This window comes from Gorilla gorilla, chromosome 19 (genome assembly GCF_029281585.2).
Source record: "Gorilla gorilla gorilla isolate KB3781 chromosome 19, NHGRI_mGorGor1-v2.1_pri, whole genome shotgun sequence".
NCBI classification, from domain to species: domain Eukaryota; kingdom Metazoa; phylum Chordata; class Mammalia; order Primates; family Hominidae; genus Gorilla; species Gorilla gorilla.
Genome location: NC_073243.2, coordinates 29623506 through 29638504, shown reverse-complemented (window position 1 = coordinate 29638504; position 14999 = coordinate 29623506). Strand labels below are relative to the sequence as shown.

The following is a 14999-nucleotide window of genomic DNA, read 5'->3' as shown; positions in this document are numbered from 1 at the left end:
GTTTTTTGAGACGGAATCTAGCTCTTTCGCCAGGATGGGGTGCAGTGGTGCGGTCTCGGCTCACTGCAACCTCCAACTCCCTGGTTCAAACGATTCTCCTGCCTCACCCTCTCGAGTAGCTGGGATTACAAGCGCACACCATCTCGCCCAGCTAATTTTTGTATTTTTAGTAGAGACGGGGTTTCACCATGTTGGTCAGGCTGGTCTCAATCTCCTGACCTTGTGATCCGCCCGCCTCGATCTCCCAAAGTGCTGGGATTACAGGCGAGAGCCACCGCGACCGGCCACAATCTTCTGTTTATCCCCTCCAGAGCCGTCCTCCACCCCTCCCACCACCCGCTCCAGGCTGCTTCCCTGCTGAATGGCCTGCAGTTTCCTACAGGCAGTATTTTTCTCACATCTAGATCTTTGCATGGGATAATGTCCCTCTACCACCCCATCCCATGGCTACATCTTACCAGATTTATAGGTTTGACCCTTCCTCTACCGTGCACCCCCACCCCCCACCTCTCACCCCACGGCACCTCTTCACGGCCCTTGTCACACTGCATTGTGGTTGCATCTTCCCTTGTCCTTCAACTTCCCCATGGAATGCAAATGCCTTGAAGCAGGAAGTGTTTCTTGTTTAGGGTTGTGTCCCTAGCAGCAGCAGACACTTGGTAAATAATGCTGTATGAATGAAGTGACCTCTGACTTCAGCTTCTTCGTGTTCCAATTCATAGAGAATATCATAACCAAAGTACACTACTCTGGACATCCCTCTCCTAAGATGCCTCCCTTCCTCAGCAGCTCTGGAGGCTTCCTGTTGTTTACTGCTTGCAAAAGAGGCTTCATGCCTCTCTCTTCTCTTTTCAAATATATGGAAACAGAAAGCCTGCAAGGCCTGCTTGTTTCGAGGTTACGGTTTCTTAACAAGTGAGGAATTATAGACAGCTTCTACACATCCAAGGAGCCACCAGAGCAGGAGGCGCTGGGGATCAACAGAGAAGATGTAAAGGAGTCTCTAACACCTTCTTTTTTTTTTTTTTTTTGAGACGGAGTCTCGCTCTGTCGCCCAGGCTGGAGTGCAGTGGCGCGATCTCAGCTCACTGCAACCTCCGCCTCCTGGGTTCACACCATTCTCCTGCCTCAGCCTCCCGAGTAGCTGGGACTACAGGTGCCCGCCACCACGCCCGGCTAATTTTTTGTATTTTTAGTAGAGACGGGGTTTCACCGTGTTAGCCAGGCTGGTCTCGATCTCCTGACCTCGTGATCCACCTACCTCGGCCTCCCAAAGTGCTGGGATTACAGGCGTGAGCCACCGTGCCTGGCCCCCTCTAACACCTTCTTGTCGGTATAAAGTCAGGTCCAGGGGGGAGGAACTTCAATTCCTTATATGCACCTTTCTCAGGAGACATGGTACATTGACATCCTTGAGCCACTTTTAGTTCATTAACAAAAGTCTGTTGCGTAGAAGCAAAACTTCCCAAACTCTCAAATGGGGAAGGCTGTCTGTGAGACCACAGATATGTAATTACAGCTGACTTTGTGCAATAAGATGATTACTTAATCATCTTTTGTACATAATAGTAAGTATGAATGGAAAAATGAAACTAGATGCTAATGATAGCAACTGTAGGTTTACATGAGCTTGTTATAATTGAGAACAAGATGGCCAGATGGCCAGGCTAAATTTTTGACCTTGAATGGCCAGCCAGTGTGCTTTAGGTAGCCAACTGTGGGTTCGGTTGTGAAGGATAAGAAGAAATAATGGTTAATCATGTGCAAAACATTGGGAATACATTGTTGGAAGTTGAATCTAGGTGAGGGGAAATTAGGGATGTAAAAGATTTTTTAGCTCTCTTAAAAGAAATGCCTTATGATATACAAGTCTATCGTTTGATTTTCAGGCACTTCCAGAAACATATTACAGATGACAGTTAGGGGCTGACTGATAAAAGTGGGCCCAGCGTCTCGGAACTATTTGAAATGCTGCAACAGCAACTACGCAGGAGTTCCCTTAAAGAAGATCTAGCGTTATATGAAGGGACAGCTTCATAGCTGACCTTCATGTACCATAGCATGGTACAGAGGAAAACAGCTGTCATCAGCAGTCCAAGCTCTCTAATTTAGAAAAAATAGGAAGTCTATGCTCTAGCTGGGTGGTTCTCAAACTAGGTGTGAGTCAGAATTACCTAGAATGCTTGTTAAACCCTGTGTTTCTAAGTCAGTCGGTCTGAGAAGGGCAGGAATTTGCATGTCTACCAAGCTTCTATGTGATGCTCTGTGGTTCAGGAACCACAATTTGAGAACTACTCCAGACTAATGGCTTTTAACCTTGTATATACATTAGAGTCTCTTGGGGAGCTTCTTAAATATACCCATGTTAAGGCCTCAGCCCTGGTGATTTTAAATGTAATTGGTCTGAATTGTGTTCAGGCTTCAGAATTTTTTTTCTTCTTTTTTGAGACAGGGTCTCCCTCTGTTACCTAGGCTGGAGTTCAGTGGCACGATCACAGATCACTGCAGCCTTGACTTCCAGGGCTCAAGTGGGCGCCTCAGCTTTATAGGTAGCTGGGATCATGGGTGTGCCACCACACCCAGCTCATGTTTATATTTTTTGTAGAGATGGGGCTTTGCCATGTTGCCCAGGCTGGTCTTGAACTCCTGGACTCAAGCCATCCACCCACCTTGGATACCAAAGTGCTGGTATTACTTGCGTGAGCCCCCGTGCCCAGCCAGGCTTTGGAATCTCTTGAGGTTTCTTCAGGTCATTCGTATATTTCCCCAAGCTTGATGACCACTGCTCTAAACTGTGCCATCAGATTAATAAGTAGATTTGTGCCAGGCGTGGTGGCTCACGCCTGTAGTCCCAGCACTTTGGGAGGCTGAGACGGGTGGATCACTTGAGGTCACGAGTTCAAGACTAGCCTGACCAACATGGAGAAACCCCATCTCTACTAAAAATACAAAAAATTAGCCAGGCATGGTGGCACATGCCTGTAATCCCAGCCACTTGGGAGGCTGAGGCAGGAGAATCGCTTGAACCTGGGAGGTGGAGGTTGCGATGAGCGAGATCACACCATTGCACTCCAGCCTGGGCAACAACAGCAAAATTCCATCTCAAAAAAAAAAAATAGATTTTAGGTCCATTTTAGTACCTTTCTGTAGAAAAAGCATAAAATTGATGAGATGGGGTGCAAAGTAAAGTCAACACTTCTATTTCACACACCTATTTCACTGAGTGGCAAATTTCTAGCTTTGAAGAAACTGGTCTCCGTAGAATGCTAGCTTTTGAAAACCAAATTTTAAGTAAGGCTTGTTTTCTGACTGATGAACTTACACCCTGCTCTCTAGTTAAGTCAGGGTTTTCTTTCCACTGCTTTCCCAAAATGCTAGACTAATTTTCAACTCCATGCCTCTCCGAGGCATTTTCTTAGTATGAGGCACTGTGTTTCCAAAAATGTCGGAAAGCCAAGAGAACTGCGAGAGATGATTTGGAGGTGGGGAGTGGGCGCCCATATTTTAGGCATACATAGAACTAACAGTAAATAACATTGAGTAAGTCATTCCTTCACCAAGTCCCATTTATTCTTCATGGCAAGATGCAAATCTCACTTATGTGCCGGTCTTGAACAGTAGAATCTTTGCCAGGAGCAGCGAGTGAGCCTAAGGTAAGGCTAGTGTGGCTTTAGTGATACTACCTGGGCTAGAAATTAACAGCATTGCTTTGCTTTCATTGTGCCTTTTAAAAATGATGATCTCCTCTTGTTGGCAAGACATCATGGCTTTTTACTTAAAATATGTTTCCTTTTAAAGTTAAGTAAAATCAGAGAGTGAATCAAATGGTTAAAGTAGCAAATACTAATTGTACAGATGGTGTGCCAGGTAAAAAGTAAGCAGAAGGTAGTTTGAGACGGATTAAAGACACAGAAATGCTGCCTCGTCTGAGTCCTTTCTGTCTCTGTCTTACAGATAAGGATCTCCACCTAATAGGAGAACACTCTGCAAAAAGGAGAAGAGAAGGCACCTATTATCAAAATCCACCCAGCCATAGGTGCTGTGCTCACATTGCACCTGTCGTGTGACATGTGGCTGCCTATGCACATGAACCTGTGGCACTGAAAGACTGGGGCAGGCAGCGGCTTCAGTATTCTTGGAATCCTGTGTAATAGACAGCACTTCCTGGGGGCTGCGGGGAAGCTCCACCAGGACACACGAGCCCCTCTCGCCGATCTTGTCTTCAGAGTCATTTATAAAAAAAAAATCCACCCTAAATGCTTGTGGATTAGTTGTATATTGGATTGGACCCTTTAAAATCTGAAAGATCAGCCTGCCCTCAGAATGACTCTGTGTGTGTGTGTGTGTGTGTGTGTGTGTGTGTGTGTATGTGCGCATGCACGCACATGGGATTATTAAACAAAATATTGCTAACTTGTCCTTCTCTAATACTTAAGAAAACATAAAGGTACCCACATGTTGGCAAAATATATTTTATTTGTTCATACAAAGAAATAGTATGAATTACCAGAATTTCATTTGCCTAGAAACATCTTTCTCTGCGTAAAATTAATTTGTGTTATACATAGGACAAAATACTTGATTTAATTTTTTGTACATATTGGCTATCCTAACATCCAAGTTATCGAAGACATACTGCTAGAATTTGCACAGTATTTTAGATTACTTGGTTGAATGAGACTCAGTGATAAATTAATGTCACAAAAGTGAGAAAACATCTAACCACACCTTTAAGTTGTATTGGCCATCCTCTTGATAAGCTGAAAAGTCACATTAGCTTCTGTGTCAGCATCTTAGATACGTGCTGTTTCTAGTTTATTGGAATCCTCCATTTTCCTTTTTTACAAAAATATCCAGGCAGGATCTGAAACTGTTTCTCCAAATGTCTAAAATATATCTGTCACTCAAAATGACCCCCAAAGAGAATCCTGGGAAGAAAACAATTGCTCCTCCTCCATCATCCAATTAAGTATTTATTAAACAGTCACTATACTTAAAATACCTTTCCAGGTACCACCTACTAAGTTAACAGACTACTGTTCAAACACCGCAAAGAAAGCATGAACTAGATAGAAACAAGAAAAACCTCAATTTTTTTTGTTGACCTTTTTGTTTGTTTTTACATGAGAAAAGAAACAAAACTGAGGAAAAAAAATAAAGTACTCCAATGAATATCAGAGCTTTTCATGTAAATTGGAGGAAGTCCAAAACACGTGCCAGGACAAATTGCCGAAACAGAAAAGGGTGTTGTCTTCTGGCAGCTAAAAAGTTAAGCCTGGTGGTCTTGCAGATTGCTAGAACAGGAAGAAATCTAAGTCTTACATTACCTAACTTCTGCAGCAGGAAGATGACCGTCCGATGATGGGGTGCAAGCTCCGGCAGATGCTGCAACCAGATCTGTTAGGAACTTTAAACCATCAGACCCTTATGAGGAGATGCACATGATGTTTGACTTATTTGTCTTACATAGAAAAACTTGCTCTATTCCATCAGTACTAATTATGGACATATGCTTGAATTCAAGGATTTGACCCAGAATAGAATTTTGACCCACTTCAGTGTTCATGACTAAATGACCCTCCTTCTACCAGAAAATTTCCTGTTTCAGTTTTAAGGCAGGGAATAAACAACTTAGTAAAAAATTGTCCAGCTTGGAAAGAGGGCGGGGACCCGAAGGGGAGGGAAAAGCTCCTGCGTGTTTTCCTATGGCTTTGTTGCACACTCTTCTCTGAACTCTTCTGCAGTTCCACATCGACAGCCACATCAGACCATCAGAATGATCAGAAAGTAGACAGGGCAAGACCAGGTGAAGGACTTGGATACTGCCTTTTACTTCAAGCCATGTTATGCTGTAAACCGAAAAGAGGTGTTCTCAGTTTGATTTCAAATAAATGAAAAAATACACAACCAATTAGCACCCTTATGCAGGTGTTTTTCACAGTCACTCATCAAGAAGGCAGAACCATGCTATGATTCTGGTATTCCCCTAAGTGCAGGTCCCACACTACTTTCTGGAGACAGTAAAAAAGCTACGAAATGGATAAAACATTGGAGAACAGGGAGAAACCTAAGAAATACACAGATCCCCCATGAACTTCCTCCAAAACAGAACCTACACAATGATGGTTTGGCTGCTAACTGTAAGCTAGCTAGATGTAGGCTAAAACTTTTGGGCAAATACAAACTGGATTTTCAAGACATCACTTAAAGACCAGTGACATCTCTGATCAGTTTCTAAAAATGAATTATCTTTTCCTCTTTTCATACAACGTTCCTTATACTATCAGGCAAGTGATCCCATACAACATACAAAAGTGTCCTTTGTAACTATCCCATCCCAACCATTTTGACAATATGTATATCTTCCCACATATTCCCTGATGGAAGTATAACTGAAATCACAATTCTTTTATGGTAGAACCATTCTGGTTTAAAAAACTGAGGTTAAATTAAACATATCATTATGTGATATTGCTATATGTTTAACCAACTGCCCCTGTATTACTATATGGCTACTCAATTGCCACTATATTGCTATCTGGTTACCCAACTGTTATAAATCAACAGAGAGGCACGGGGAGAGCATTCTGTAGAGCAGTGACAGTGCTGGTAACCCTTCTGTCAAGACCTGGCTAAAACAAGGGACAGCTGTATGAGCATCAGGCTCAAGGGTTTACAGGCAATATGGGCCCAGCTTTCCCAACCTTTTTTTGCAAGGGCCACTCTTAGTTCTTGCTGTTTGGCCACTGGCTACCACCCATATTATCACTCTAAGATATAATTCTGAGATGAGCTAGGAATTCCAAAGACGCATCAAGCTGAGGTGTCAGACTCCTTCTTCTGTCAGGCTGCCTGTCATTTTGAGGCCTTTGTCTTTTCTCCCTATTGAGGCTGTGAGCCTGCTGCCCAACACTGGCTGGCTCTGTACCTAGCAGCACCTTGGTAGACGCTGATGCCGAGGGACACAGCTGACCCCTCTGAGTCTTGACACCCAGCGCCCTTGGTTTGTGCTGGCGGCTCTGCTAGCCTACGGGATTCTTTGGTGTGTCAAAGCAGAACTGTCTGCCTGGGGAACGCAGCATGGTGTAGTTTCATGCAAATTAAAGGAGATCATCTTGATTTCTGAAGCAGCACCCCGGCATCTCACACATGTGACCTGGGAAAGACGGGACAACAATCTGCATACACTTCAAACTGGTTCATGAACCAGGGAATGGGGCAGAGGAGGACACAGGGCCATCCTGCAAAATCAAAAGCTGAAGTCAATGGACCCTACCATTCTGACCCTAAAAGGATGTGGATAGCGGGCGCAGTGGCTCACGCCTGTAATCCCAACACTTTGGAGGCCAAGGCAGGCGGATCACCTGAGGTCGGGAGTTTGATACCAGCCTGACCAACATGAAGAAACCCCGTCTCTACTAAAAATACAAAATTAGCCAGGCATGGTGGTGCATGCCTGTAATCCCAGCTACTTGGGAGGCTGAGACAGGAGAATCGCTTGAACCGGGAGGCAGAAGTTGTGGTAAGCATATATCACACCATTGCGCTCCAGCCTGGGCAACAAGAGCAAGACTCCATCTCAAAAAGAAAGAAAAAAGGATATGGATGTCCCTGTAAAGGGAGTGAGAAATTTCCCCATGTGCTGAATGGAGGGGGGGACAGAACCCTAGGGCTGTGGCTTTCAGGCTACATCATTGGACCGGACACCACATCTGCAAGGAGGCTGCTGCATGAGGCCTGCCCTTCAGAATACAGCCCTGTTGAGGCAGCTCAGCGTTCCTACGAGGTACACAGGCAGGAAGAGACAGGGAAGCTGGAATGGGAGACCCAAGACAAGACAAGGAGGCAGCAACTGGAGAACTCAGACGGTGACTGAAGGCTGAATACCCGTAACAACAAAAATCTCAAGTTGTGCTTTTCTTTGCTTTAAATATAACAGGTAGGGGAGAAGAAAAAATGGAAGCACCATCAATTGTGAAGAAGAGAACGAAATACTAGAGTTAAACACTTTGGAATGTTAACAGATTATGAAGCTAACTCTCTAAAGAGTGTGGCTAGGCAGCTTAGTGAATTAATTGCTTATGAATTAAAAATAAATTATTATAAAATAGATTTCTGTACATTTTACATACATATAATCTCTGTCAATAGATAAGCCACGTGGGTAAGGTACATAGCCCGGGTCTGTTCAATCCCAGCCAAAGTCGTGCCCGGTCATCTGGTAGAACTTGAGGTTGAACGGCCGGTAGAACTCGCGCAGCCTGCGCACCACCTCGCGGTCGATCTCAGGATGGGTCCTGCCCTTGGTCTTGCCCAGGCAATGAGGCCGGCTGCTGCCCTCCGCCTTCTTCAGGCAGGGGAAGCCCTTGGTCTTGTTGAAGTAGAAGTGCTTGTCCGTGATGATCCTCTTGAGGCCCAGGAAGTCCTGCACGCGGCCCAGTTCCCCGGCCGGGTCGCTGATGAGCCGCTCGCCGCTCACGAAGAGCATCTGGCGGATGGGGAAGTGGCGCAGCCAGTGCTCCAGGTGCTTGGCGTAGATGCCGATCTGGATGGCGCTCCAGGACGTGTCGATGAGGCCCGTCGTCCTGTTTTTGAATGTCAAACTCTCGAAGGTGGGGATGTCGGGCCGCTTGGACAGCGTCTGCGTGTAGTCCGAGATGGCCCTGGTCACTGGGTCCCGCACCACCACGATGAGCTTGGTGTCCTTGGACATGGCCGAGATGCGCGCGGGGGCCTCCCGCGTGACGAAGTAACTGGGCGTCTTCTCCATGGTGATCTGCCCGTCCAGGGTTCTGGGCATCAGGTCCCTGAGAAACGCAAGCAAACAAACCGGGATCAGAAGGTGACGCCTCTCTGGCCACACGTCTTAAGGTCACGACTTCTAATCCCAGCTCCCTCTTATTTCTGGAAGCAGTGGTAGAAACATGTAAAATGCAAGTAGAATTTTAGAGCTGAAAGGTACATTAGCATCCCACCTGGTTTGGAGGGCAGGTACCATCTACCGGAAAACACTAAGGCCCCTTCATGCAAGGTAGAAAGGGCAAGCTATCTGTTTCTCTAAGATCCTCTTGTGGGTATAACCTTTCCCTTATTTTCCCAGCTTTCAGATTGCCCCAAGCATCTGAAGCCAAAATACAAAAGCCTTTGGCCTCTGATAAGTGCCTTTCCTAAAACTATAGCACCCAGGACTCCCACAGATTTCACTGTCCATGAGTCCTGCCACTAGTCTGCCTTCTCACACTTACCAAACCCAGGCAGATGTGCCCCGGGCACTGGAAGGAAAACATCCCTCGGGTCCCGCCCAGTTGTTCCGGCTTTATCACAGTGACTGCTGACAAAGCCTTTACTTCACAAAGCAACAAAGCACACAGCAGCCAAAAAATCCAGTGAAATCAGGTAAGTAAACTGATACAAACATGCCACGAGGAAATTCCCAAGACACAACTCTAGAAGCCTCCAAAAATACTTTAGAGGGGTACTATGCTCACTACCTGGGTGATGGGATCAATGGTACCCCAAACGTCAGCATCATGCAATATACCTATGTAACAAATTCCTGCACACGCATCCCCTGAATCTAAAATAAAAGCTGAAATTATAAAACAACAACAATAATAATAATTAAAAAAACCAGGCTGGGCACAGTGGCTCATGCCATTAATCCCAGCACTTTGGGAGGCAGAGGCGGGTGGATCACCTGAGGTCAGGAGATTGAAACCAGCCTGGACAAAATGGCAAAACCCCGTCTCTACTAAAAGCTAAAAAACAATTAACTGGGTGTGGTGGTGCATGTCTGGAATCCCAGCTACTTGGGAGGCTGAGGCAGGAGAATTGCTGGAACCAGGGAGGCAGAGGTTGCAGTGAGTTGAGATGGTGCTATTGCACTCCAGCCTGGGCAACAAGAGTGAAACTCCGTCTCAGAAAAAAAAAAAAAAAGAAAGAAATTAAGTGAGGTTAGATCCAGCAATCTCATTTCTGGATAGATATACACAGGAATTGAAATTGGTATGTCAAAGAGATATCTGCATTTTCCTATTCATTTTTTAATAGCATTATTCAAAATTGACAAGATATGGAAGCAACTTAAGTGTCTATCAATGGAGAATAGATTTTTTAAGTGCAGTATATATGCACAATGAAATATTAGACAGCCTTTAAAAAGAAGGAAATTCTGCCATTTGCAATAACATGAATGCAACTGGAAGACATTATGCTAAGTGAAATAAATCAGGCACAGAAAGACAAATCCTGCGTTATCTCATTTATATGTAGAATCTAAAAAAGTTGATCTCACAGAAAAAGAGTAAAAGGGTGGTTACCAGAGGCTGGTTGAGGGATTAAAGGGAAGATGATGAAAGACAAGATGTTGATCAAGGGCTTCTACGTTTCAGTTAGACTGGAGAAATAAGTTGTAGGGATCTATTTCACTGCAAAGTGACCACAGTTAATAATAATATATTGTGTATTTCAAATCTTCTTCAAAAACAGATTTTCAACTTTCTTACCACACACAAAAAATGATAAGTTGGTGAGGTGATGGATATGTTAATTTGCTTGATTGAATCTTTCTTTTTTTTTTTTGAGACAGAGTCTCGCTCTGTCACCCAGGCTGGAGTGCAGTGGTGCGATCTCGGCTCATTGCAACCTCCGCCTCTCGGGTTCAAGCAATTCTCCTGCCTCAACCTTCTGAGTACCTGGGACTACAGGCGCCCACCACTACACCTGGCTAATTTTTGTATTTTTGGTAGAGATGGGGTTTCACCATGTTGGCCAGGATGGTCTCAATCTCCTGACCTCGTGATCCACCCGCCTTGGCCTCCCAAAGTGCTGGGATTACAGGCGTGAGCCACTGCTCCCGGCCATTGATTAAATCTTTCTAGAATGTAAACGTAGATCAAAATATCATATTGTACCCCCAAAATATGCACAATTATTTATCACAAATATTCTTTTAAAGGAAAAATATTAAATGAAATTCATAAAGCTGACTCAGTTTAGCTTAAATTAGCTTCTTAAATTAGTTAAGGAATTTGGGATCTAAAGTCAGACTGCCTGGGTTTAAATTCTGGCTCTACCACTTATAAGTTATGTCACTTTGAATACTTTATTTAACTTTTCTGGGCGTCTTTTTCTCATCCACAAAAATGGAGCCACCAATACGTATTCATGGAAGTTTAATGAGGATTAAACAATTAATAATTATAATATGCTTAGAATACACCTGACATATGGAATATACTTAACAAATATCAGCCACTACTACTGTCATTATTATTATCATTATTAAGTTGCTCAATACACAGTTTACGGCATATCATATGACCAAAATTCAGCGTATGTGTATAAGCGCTAGTTTGTATACACCAAAAGGAGGTGTGTTAACTAAGTGGATACTAAGCTTTGATCACAGATCTACAATCAGACAAGTTATTATTTCCAAGTCGGACAATTTATTGGGTGCCTGCTATTATTCTAGATACCATGTTACAGGCTATATCATCTATTAGCTATCTACTATGGAATAGAGATTTCCGACTGATTCCTGCCTAGGCACAGGAATTAAAAGGAAAAAAAAAGAGAATTTCCACATTATTTTTGACCAAATATTTACCTCTCAGTAAGGCATTCTAAGCTTCAAGCCATCTTAATCCACTGAGACCACAATTCCCCTATCTAGCACCGATACGGAAACCATAGAAACTTGATCACAGGAGCCAGAAAAGGCAATTCCCTAGAGGGCAGGCACTGCTTCTTCCAGATTGCCAACAGGGAGTTAGAAGAAGAGTGCTTTTCCCTTAAGGAAGACTGCCTCAGCAGCACCGGAGTCAGCCTTGATTTAAGCTAAAGCTGGATTGACCCACTTTGTCCATTAACCACTTAAATTAATGTAGCAGTGTCATCAGGCTAATGTGATTGAGGATTAAAGAGAGTCTCGGCTCGCAACTTATTTTGCATTTGACTAAAAAGCAGGTCAAGTCAGATAAAGCCCAAGTTCTTTTTCCCCTGTGTTAAGCCATCTGCAACTAGACAGTTTACAAGACATTAATATTCAGAATCAAAGCATTATCACCACGATTGAAGGAATACCAAACCCCAAGGTTCTTCGGGGCCATTGCAGAGAGGGGGTTTAGGGGTATCTCGCTGTCAGTCTGACTTAGCCTGGGCTTGGAAGTCAGGCCACTGAATCTGACTCTCAGCACCTCCATTTACTAACGTGTGTGACCCTGGGGAACACATCACTTAATCTGTCCATGCTGCAGTTTTCTCATCTGAATAATGAAAAAAAAAAGATGATGTCTGCCTCCTAGGGCTTTTGAAAGAAATGCAAAGTTAGCTTTGGTACCCAGCCTGGTACCTAGTAGGCTGTTACAAAAATGTTATCAATTATCTTCTGTTGACAGGATCTTGGAAAGGATGTAAGGAAGCAAGACTTGTGCACAGGGGACTTGTCACTCATTCAGTTCTACCCCACAGGGGGGCAATGAGGGAGGTTTGGCTCCTGGAAGAGGCTAAGTGCAGGAATGCTGGATTCTGCTCTCAGCCTGCCTGGGGTCCAAAACCTTCCCTGAACTCTGCAGCCGGAATTTCCTCACTGGCCCTAAAGAAGGGCTTGTCAGTAGCTGAACAGAATGCTAAATCGGCAATTGTGTATAGGAAACCACATAATAAAGCTAGTAAAAAGGAAATGAGAGATCAACCATAAATAAAGATTCCCTGAGCTGTGGGCAGATTTACTGTGCTCGACCGCCTGCTGGTCCCCCAACCCATATGAGGGCCCCTCTCCCCAGGACAGTCTGGTGTTTGTCCACATGTGTCAGAAAGCACTCAAGGAGCCTCAGAATTTATTTTAATTATTGTCAAAATAACGGAGCCAGGGGAACTACTGCTGTGATAAAGAGACTTGGCATCTCCCAAGATGCCAAGAAAAAAATTACTCAGCCGGGCTCGGTGGCTCACGCCTGGAATCCCAGCACTTTAGGAGGCTGAGGTGGGTGGTTCACTTGAGGTCAGGAGTTCGAGACCAGCCTGGCCAACATGGTGAAACCCCGTCTCTCCTAAAAATACAAAAATTAGCTGAGCGTGGTGGCACACACCTGTAATCCTGGCTACTCGGGAGGCTGAGACAGGAGAATCTCTTGAACCTGGGAGGCGGAGGTTGCAGTGAGCTGAGATCACGCCACTGCACTCCATCCTGGGCAACAGAGTGAGACTCTGTCTCAAAAGAAAAAAAAGAAAAGAGTAATTAATCACGCTTGTTAAATCACAGCAGCAAAGATTTTATTCAGGACCATCATGACAGGTATAGAGACCCACTGCAGTGGAGTCTTGCAGTGATGGGGAGACAGATTGGCCTCAACTCGGAATACAGCATGGGCAAGTGGGGTTTATAGCCAAGGAGCAGGGTGGGAGTCAGTGGATAGAAACTTACTACGAGGCGCCATGAGGGGTAAGGGGAATTCTGGCTAAACCGATCTAATAGGACTCTCCCTGAAGACTGGCCAAAGTGACCAGACATCACCTGGGGGCTGGTGGAGGCTGAGGAACCTGATAAGATATCAAGGGTGAGGAGTTCATGCCAAAATGACTTATCAGGGGCCTTTGCTAAGATTGGGTTTTACAAGGAAGTGCACAGGAGGTCCTGAGAGAAGGTTCAGGAGGTGGACTGAAGTTTGGTCAAGCAAAGAACCTTTGTCACACCAAGTGAGAAGCATGGCAGGCCTGAGAAGTGTGTGAGCGGCTCCTGGCACAGAATCATCCAGGCAAGTCCCTCTTTGCCCCTTTGGCTGCTCTTCTTCTGCCACCCTCACCCCACAACCGCGCAGTCCTGGAGTCAAGTTCTTTCCATTCACTAACTGGGCACACCTTCCTCTTCCTCTGCCCCTCCTCTGGGCACAGTTTCCTGCCCTCACTCTCAGAAACCTCTCTGATCTCAACAGTGGCACAGAGAAGAAAGGATGAGGATGTGGCTGAGGGTAAGACCCCCTCACATGGAAACTGTGTGCCCATCCCAGCAACCTCAGCAGCCTGTCCAGCCCCAGGCTGGCCTCCAGAGCGAGCACATGATGCAGGTTAATTGAGTCACTCATTATGAAAACCAGTTTCTCAAAGGGATAGTCAGAGCTCATAATTACATAGCGCCCTGGAGCTTGCAAACTTTCACCTGCTTTATCACCTACTTTAACGCCTTTGTGGTAGTTATTGTAATCTCCAATTCAAATGAAGACACTGAGTCTAAAGGAGAGAGGGTGACTTGCTTGGAGATGGGTCACCAGCTGCAGGTCAGAGAGTTGGGACTTGTAGTCAGCTCTCCTGATGGGCCTTCTTCCATTCATGATGATCCTCTCTTAACCCTCCTTTGCTTCTTCTTAATATGATTTAGAACATGTAGAGCTACACACCTGTCCTCTCTTTAAATAGATTCCTGTATTTTTGTCTTTCATTCATACATTAGTAGCCTAATAGGTATTTCGGTGCCAATCAGATCACTGCCGATCATAATTGTTCAAATAGGCATCCAATTTCAAAACAATAAGGCTCTTTGGTTTACATGTTCCCATTGTTAACTGCCTTCTATGGGGCCTGGAAAATTACCAATCATTGCAACAGCACCTCCTCTCCAGCAACCCTGGCCCCACCTCTTCTTCCCCTCTTCACCACATGGGCAGGAAGGGATACCTTTTTGAAAAGCACATAAACCTGGCACATATCACTAATAGATGTTTGTGAGGCTGATGGGGCTAGACAGCATCTCCAGTCCAAAGCTAAGGAAGACACAATGCTCACAGCCCACAAGAGTATTCTTTGGGACAAGCCTAGGAGATACTAACCAGGTATGTGTGCCCACATGAACAGAGGGTGACAGAACCCAAGAAAGATCCTACTTCTTTAATTAAACCTAAGGGCAAAGCAGGCTTGTCACCCCATTAAGGTTTGGGGTGACAAGCACAATGAACTTCCAGGACCACCAGTGGCCTCAAAAACCTGGGCCACAGTGCATG

General features: G+C 44.9%; 1 protein-coding gene across 2 annotated transcripts in view; it reads right to left on the bottom strand.

The window, feature by feature from the left end:
* Positions 1-4458: 4458 nt before the first annotated feature.
* LOC101151182 (heparan sulfate glucosamine 3-O-sulfotransferase 3B1) overlaps positions 4459-14999 on the bottom strand; it is a 50381-nt gene continuing 39840 nt past the window's right edge. Inside the window, exons 2-3 of one of the 2 annotated variants that reach the window (XR_004067801.3) lie at positions 8133-8807; positions 4459-5849 (exon numbers count right to left, since the gene is read on the bottom strand). Coding sequence is in view for 1 of the 2 variants with exons in the window: in XM_019013713.4 (XP_018869258.2) it covers positions 8189-8807 (619 nt within the window). In the remaining variant the exon portion in view is untranslated. Of the gene's footprint in view, positions 8808-14999 lie in introns of both variants that reach the window. The other variant, XM_019013713.4, reaches the window with a different exon arrangement.